At 39.6% G+C, this 8,052-nt stretch overlaps 1 protein-coding gene across 1 annotated transcript in view; it reads right to left on the bottom strand.

Moving 5' to 3' along the window:
* Positions 1-622: 622 nt before the first annotated feature.
* The window catches only part of nup153 (nucleoporin 153), an 81,439-nt gene continuing 74,009 nt past the window's right edge, over positions 623-8,052 (bottom strand). The window contains exons 19-22 of the mRNA XM_068057213.1: positions 6,792-7,160; positions 5,664-5,942; positions 3,817-3,979; positions 623-1,729 (exon numbers count right to left, since the gene is read on the bottom strand). Coding sequence (XP_067913314.1) covers positions 1,636-1,729; positions 3,817-3,979; positions 5,664-5,942; positions 6,792-7,160 — 905 coding nt within the window. The 3' untranslated portion in view covers positions 623-1,635. The remainder of the gene's footprint in view (positions 1,730-3,816; positions 3,980-5,663; positions 5,943-6,791; positions 7,161-8,052) is intronic.

Here is an 8,052-nt window from a genome sequence, read left to right as displayed (position 1 = left end):
AAACACAACATGCAAGTTTTTTTCTAACACAACTTACATTATTACAAGGATGTTACCAGACTGAAAGGTCAGAACCATCAGGTAAGACAGAACATGCTAGCTTTCTCTTTTCTAGAAAAAGCCCTAAGAGGTGACTGGATAGCGTTTTTTAAAATTACAAAAAGGTTTGGATGGGGTGTATGTAGAGAGGTTTCCACTTGTGGAGAGTCCAAAACTAGGGATTCATAAATATAAGATAGTTACTAATAAACCAAAGCGAGAATTCAGGAGAGAAGTCTTTACCAGGAAAGTAGTTACAATGTGGAACTTGCTACAACATGAATTATTTGAGGCGAATAGCATAGATGCCTTTTAGAGGAAACTGGATAAGTACATGATGTAGAAAAGGAACACAAGGGTATACTGATAGTTAGGTGAAATAGAGTGAGAGGAGACTCATGTAGAGCAGAAGCAGTAGCACAGATCACTTGGGCCAAATGGATTCTGTGATGTAAATTCTATGTACTTCAAAAGTATTCTTCTGAAAGTGTCCAATAAGTTTAAATCTGTACAGTGTATCAAGACTTTCAAGATTTAAAAGACTGATACAGAACAAAGGACTCGCACTCGAAACAAAATCAAATGATTTTACTATTTCTTCATTTTTATTGATGGCGTTTATCCCATGGTTTTGTTAATCATACAGTAATAAACATGGCTTTAATATTAAATTGTTCTCCTTATTATCCAAAGTCACCATAGTCCATTTAAACAAATATAAAAATATATAGTTAATACTTTGTACAACACTGTTTTGGTCCAAACAAAAGTGGATCACAAAAGCCAATACGCAAACTTTAAAGAGTTCCCAATTTTTTTTTTTAATCAGAAAGAATGTTAAATGGATTAGGCAACTTTGAATAATGAGATTTACATAATAAAATCTTCTAATAGACAATACCGAACAAAAAACATACCGCTATAACAAAAAATAATTCAAGTTCACAGATTTGTGTGTTTTTGTCCAAGAATGGTAGATTGGCCGAAAATCATAAGATATGTATGTACATAATAGTTTGTAATAAGTTGAAATAAGTCAAAAAAGCATAAACAGAATTAAAAAAGCACATGTTCTATGAAATGAAGACAATTCATTTGAAGTCCTCCAAGTATGATTCTTCAATCATTCTGCAGTCAGAAAACATCAGTGCACAACAGGCCATCCATTTAACATCTACACATTCATATACTTCACACATACGGTGATGAAACCTTTGCAGACTTATCAGCCCCTATTCTCACTGATGCTCTTCAGTCTGTACAAACCTTTCAGTACAATTGGGTGGGTTATGAACAATATCTAGTGGTGCAGATGAAGAGGTATCAATATACAAAGCCATTCACTTTGCAGGTTGTTTGTAGCCAGACCATGCCAAGTCCTTAACTAATGACACTGCTGGGTTCTCACAAAAAAATCTACAGTCCACCCATCACCAGGCAACTAAAAGCAGCGACCAATTATATGCAGGTTCAAATGGTCCTAGGTAGATCTGATAAAGCCCAGAAGGAGGTACAATTCAATTATTAATGAGGGCACCAGCTCTTTATAGAAAATACACTTTCAATAATTAGCTGTTTCTTTAACAGCTGTAACAACTATTTCTTGCGTCTAACAGCAGTCTTTATCTTCCGACCAGTAACAGTTGAACGGCCACTAGATGTTGCAGAGAAAGGATTGGTGCTGCCAACCCTGTCCAAAAGAAAAACAAAACGAGGTTACTGATTGAATTACATCTAAACAAATGGAACACAAGTTCAACATATAGAAAGAAAATCTCTCTGCTTATATTTGAGAGTTCTTCCAAGTCACACTGTTTCACATTTACTGATGCTTGCTGTTGATAGTCCAAAAATCTACACATAGGTACACCAAAACAGTGGATTTGATAAAGTAATACATCAATTGTTTAAAACAGTTAGTACTATAGCAGCCACAGGACTGTGTATCTACATTTTTTGGTTGCAATTTTTCTAAGATCAAAAAGAACAAAATTTAGATTTAGTGTTTTGGCATTGCACTTGATTTAATCAGATAGGTTCCTGAGAATTTCAACATTACCTCTCAATAATTACTGACCAACAGCACAATTCCGTGTTGTTTTGTTGGAAACAGTCATTTTGTTACCAAAGCGACTCCTGACAACACAGTGGCCCGCCAACGTCATCACAGCACTCCAAGCTGCGCAAATACGCAGCCTACGTCTTGCCAGGACTAAGTGCCGCTAGTGCAGGATAGATATCATCTTGCATCCAGGCCTGGTCGGTCTTCGCGCACGCGCAATGAAGCATCATCGGTCTTCGCGTATGCACGATAAAGCGCCACCCGGTATCCAGCCCCTTTGAGGCTGGTGCTCGATCCCTGCTACGCGCTCGACACTTTCTCCCCCTCCCCGCTCGCTCCAGACCTCTCTGCTCCTCCAACACCCCCAGCCAATTGTTCCCTGCTCCTCGCTTTGTGCCACCACTCCACCCCCCACAGCTGTAGGCCGGCCATTCGCTCCTACGTCGCCCTATCACCCCTCAAAGCCCACTTTGCTTCTTAGGGTGGCGCACGGACAACGATCAAACTTGGGAGCGAGTGACCAAGAGGTGGGAAGTGGCGTGGCCTAAAGCTGGGGGGGGGGGGGGGTGTGTGGGGGAGAGAGAGAACGAGTGGCCAGAGAGCAGGGCGGCGTGAAGCAAGGAGCAAATCGGCCAGGGGGAGTGGAGGGGAAGGGGTGGTGGGGACAGCGAGGTCGGGAGCGAGCGGTTGAGTTGGGGTGAAATCAGTCCTGGTCAGTCATATAAAACGTGGATAATGAATTGGCAGCTCATTTTATGCTCTGTCCGATTTTCCTCCATCGATCGGGGTGCCAATTCACTATCTCCTAAAAGTATCAGAACATGGAAATTCAATCATAAACTTCCTTTTGTATTTAACAGGAATACTGGAATATTAAACGGATCTTAGGATTACAGTTAGTATCCGATACTACATACCAGTATATTGCTGGGCTTCCATTCAACTTAATGTAAGATTAGTTTGCTATAATTGACTACCCATAAGCATTTCCTGTGATAAATTAGCAGCGGCATCTTTAATCCTGGCAGCTGCCTGAATGTTGCAGACTGTGACGTTTCAATTGAATTGGCTGCATTTTGTGCATGTGCTAGTACAGCGCCACCTAGTGGGTGCGTTGTCAGCAAACACAGCCTTTTGTTACATGGTGGCCAACACCTCAGGCTAAATGCAAACCATCAATGGCAAAATGGGCAGTCAAATTTCTCCCAGTCACCTCCAATGTAGTCCCGTGAATTCACCGCTTAAAAACGTGTGAACACAGTCAATGTGACTTGCTCACCTGCTCAACACCTTCCCTTACAGCGGTTCCTTGCAGTCATTCAAAAACAGGACACTTTTGATTATCTAGTTAAGTTCACCACACTAATTTCTAATCTAAAATTGCCTACACATCACACAATGCTTGCTCAACAAATACCATGGAATATTTTGTGTCAAAGGAAAAGTAAACTCAAGCAAAATTTTGCTTCATTTTTAGATATCCAACAATTGGTTTGAAGTGAAAACTAGAACTTTCACTTAAGCTTGGATGAAATGTAACGCTATTTCTTGATGGGTACCTTCTTAGCCAGTTGTGTTCTACAATGCCAGATTTCTTTACTTTTGACAAAATCTTCTTTCCATTCACTGAGCACCTGTTCTCTACCAAAACAAACATTCCAGAGAGAAGCATTTAGTTATTTTAGAGAATTTTGTACAAATATTAAGGTTCTTACCCAACAGAAAATGCAGGGGTGGGATTGAACTGGAAGCCACCAGGGGGGCAAGGCTGCTGTGTTGCTCCCGTTGAAGCAGATCCAAATTTAAATACCTCATTTGATGAATTGGCGACATTGAAGTTAAAACCAAGACTACTGTTTCCAAACTGGAAACTGTTACCTGCAGATTACAAGTTAATTTAGAATAATCTCTTTAAAACAGGTGGCACATTACAGAAGCAACAAATAATTTCTGAATTACTGGCGACGTCCTTAGGAGCAATATGCCTCAGCTTGCACGAAAGGCAAAAAGCTTTGCTATAAGAGTTAATACAATTAAATGTTCTAACGTAGTTACATTCCAAACTTCAAAACAGCAAAGAATATTTCTGTCAACAATAAAAACTTACCACTTTTATGCATTATTCTTTACTTGGTAACAGAAGCCACTACAGTTAAAAATGTTTGACAACTTACATACCTTGGTCTCTACCCCCCACACCTCTAGTATCTTCTCATGTGAATACCTCACCTTGTTGCACCCCTCTTGCATCTCATTTAAAACCTCCCCTTCCTTATAAACTCTTACACACATTCATGACCATACACACATTCATGGCCATCCCCATTACCTCACATGGCAACTCTACTGGCACTGTCTCAATCACAGATGAGGTCATCTCTGACCAGTCCCTTAAATTCCTCATCACCCAGATGTTCTCCTGACTGACCTTCCATCTTTCCCCCTCAGCAAACTTCATAGCATCCAAAACAACACTACCCATATACGTTCCTTTGTCAAGTCCTGCACCCATCACTCACGGCCTTGCTGACCTAAATTGGCTCCTGGTCCCTCCAGTGAAGTAATCGACTCAGTCTTGCCCCCAGCCTCTAACATCTTTGTAACTTCCTGCAGCCCTACAATTTATCCACAGAATTCTCTATTGCAATGACACTGAGCTCTTGTGCAACCCCTTGATTTACCCCAAGAGCAGCTGTGTCTTCAGACATCTTGGCCCCATGCTCTGGAATACTTGCCTTAAGTACTCTTGATTTCCCCTTTCTCCTCTATGATTACCCTTTAACTCCATTTCTCTAACAGATTTTGGTTACCCCATCTTATTTCCTTTGGATCGGCATTCAATTTTGTCTTATGAAGTTTTACTGTATTTGACGGTTACTTGAGCAGAATAATATAGGTAAGATGCGCCACGTATTTTCAAACCCCCCATTCAGTGCTCAGAAATCCCACCACTATATTATCCAGTCCAAACAGAGGTTGAGCAGAAAGGAAGATACAATGGTTATAAAGTCACTGACGAATTTGAAATGCATGTTGTGAATTGGACCGTTATTGTTTTTTTTTTTAAAAACGATCCTGCCTGGCATCATATACTGTCCCCTAACAGACTAGGTAGTTAACCTACCTGCAGGTGCCTGAAAACATGTTTATTAAAAGGGTGGATTTTGTTTCCCTCCTTCTTCCTATCTTGGGAATGGCACAGGTGTAGTTTTACAGTAAAGCGCAGGTAACAATGTAAAAAAAAATGAATTGCAATCAGCTAACAAACTTTTAGACAAGGATCCTCCCCACTCAACATCAGAGTAGTTTGATTTGCTGCAACTACCATATTATGACGACCAACTTCTGCGCTGTACAGAGGATACCTCCTAAATACTATTTCTTTAGATACAAATACTGCTTTACAATTATAGAAGAATCACAAGTCAGATTTTAAATGTACAGGCTACTTGCATACTGCTAAATTACTTAAATAATACATTTCCCCAAAACCAAGGGGAACTAATTGGATATGTTCAAATTTAGAGCACAGTTCACAACACTGAAATGTGAATTTACTTACTTGAGGTAGATGAAGTTGAACCAAATGTGGGTTGCTGGTTGGGTAACTGTCCTCCAAATAGAGATGGTTGACTATTGGTAGACTGTGAACCAAAGGCAGGTTGCTGACAACCAGTCGAGAATGCAAATGTAGGTGCACCAGATGAACCAAAGGCAGCAGGTGTCTGGCTGCTGCTTTGTCCAAACACAGGAACAGGGGTTTGTGTGTTACCAAAAGTTGGAGGATTTGTTCCAACTGTAGAATTTGATCCAAACCCAAAGACAGGGTTTGAGGAACCACCTGAAAGCAGATCAAATGGTAAGGAATACCATTAAAAGATCTTGCAATTACTGACTTGATTACTACTAAACTCTTTCCAGTCATTCTCCTGCACTAGCCCAAAATACACTTGTAGATAAATTCACTTTATGATCATATTAAGTTACCAAAATACTAGCAAAAGGATTTTAATTTTCTGATTTCTGTGTATAAACACAAGACTTTGCCCTCTAGCTGGTGGGCACTTAAGTAGAAACTTCTGCCAGCTCTGGTATTCTGGACAGCCATGTAGACTGGCTGAAGTATCTACTTCTACTATCAGAATAGTTCCAGTTGCAAAATAAATTCTATCATGGCAGGTGACCAAAAGATCACAATGCTGTATTATCTATTGTACTTATCTTATTCATTCTTCGAAAGAAAATCATCCAACCCTAACTCAGACTTGCCATGATTTATTCACACGTTCCTTCTAATTAGTAGTCCTTCAGCCTATTAAACCCACTTCACCATTCTACCTTTATAAAAGTGGAGGGGGTAGGAGAGGGAGACATACATCATCCAGAGACACTAACCCCCTGTTTAAAAAAAAAATCAATATGTAGAGAATAAATGGTAAGCCAAATATTTGGAAGCCCTGTATGCATGTAAAATATTTTTATGTAAAGCTGCCTTTAAAAAAACAAACCTCAAAAAAGCACACCCAGCATAATGCCTTTCAGAATTTATTTTGGCTTAGGATTGACTTGACACTTAAGCTGCAAGGACCTTTATGCAAAAACAATCCTCCATGTTACCCATTACATGTCTGCACTCTTAACAAGTCTTGCGACTGATAGGCTATGGAGAAAACTATATGAAAAGATTTACCTGCTGAACTAGATGTTGTGGTTGAAGCTCCAAATGTAAACACAGAGGTTGTAGCGGTGTTATTGCTGGGTGCTGAGCCAAATGGGAATGGTACAGCTGAGGCCCCTGTGCTTGACGTGCTGGCAGCTGATTTAACCTCCTGTGAGCCAAATAAAAATGGCTTGGTTGCAGGAACAGTTGCTTCAGAACTGCTTCCAAGATTTGCACTATCCACAGCTGCGCTAGCCTGTCCAAATAAAAATGGTGGGTTTGTTGCAGGTGCAGAACTACCAAAAATGGCGGAGGGTGTGGAGCCCACTGCATTTGTTGTAGCAGATGTGGAAGAATTGTTGCCAAATAAGCTGAAAGCTGGTTTTGTGACTCCTTGTTCTACAGCATGGGTGGGGGAGAAGAAGTAAAATTATGATCAATTCATAAAACATTTCAACTATTTCGGCACAATTGTTAACGAGCTGTTCATATCATTAGAATGCATCAATGGCACACATGATACAGTTTATAGAGGTTTCCAGAACAAAAACACCTATAACAAAAATCCACATACAAAAGAATGTTTGGTTATTACACATGCGCCTAAGCATTATGAAACAGAAATAAATGGTCCCCTTGGGCTTTAGAAGGTTGAAGTGTTTTCTACAGCATCTCAAGTCGCAAGTATAACTCAGTTAAAATTACAAGTCTTTCATGATGATGCCAGTTAAACAAGGATGCTTTAAAAAAGTTAAACCAGTGAAAACAAACCTACAGTGAAGTCCAGTTAAGAACTTAGGTCAACAACTGAATGAAGAATTTACATGGCTCAATTTGACCCAATAATGCTCTGCCAACAGTCAGCAAAACAAACCCTCATGCTAGACTAATGGGGAATTCCAGATTTGAAAAAGTACATATTTTGTCTCTGTACTAAGTACTTACTCATATATTAAAGACTATTTTAAAATAGGGAAAACCCTCAATAAGGATCTAAGTTCCTAACTATTGCCAAATGTCTTAAGTTGTGAGAAAAGAAAAGGTTTAGAAAGAGCAAGAGAAATAACAAGGTGCCACAAAAGGACAACAGAAAAGATTACATGAAAAGGAAGGAAAAGAGATAGAGTTTAGATATTGATTAAATAGTTGCAGGGTGACATGGAGGAGAAACATGCAGCGTTTCACTTGTAACTATCAGACTTACTGACAGACTGAAATTCAGACTAAGTGCTTTTAGTGCTAATAGAAACCAAAACATCATTTCATCGTTTAAAAAAAATTGAGGAAAATT

The sequence above is a fragment of the Heterodontus francisci genome, chromosome 2, assembly GCF_036365525.1.
Source record: "Heterodontus francisci isolate sHetFra1 chromosome 2, sHetFra1.hap1, whole genome shotgun sequence".
NCBI classification, from domain to species: Eukaryota; Metazoa; Chordata; class Chondrichthyes; order Heterodontiformes; family Heterodontidae; genus Heterodontus; species Heterodontus francisci.
This window is presented reverse-complemented; position numbering and strand designations above follow the sequence as displayed.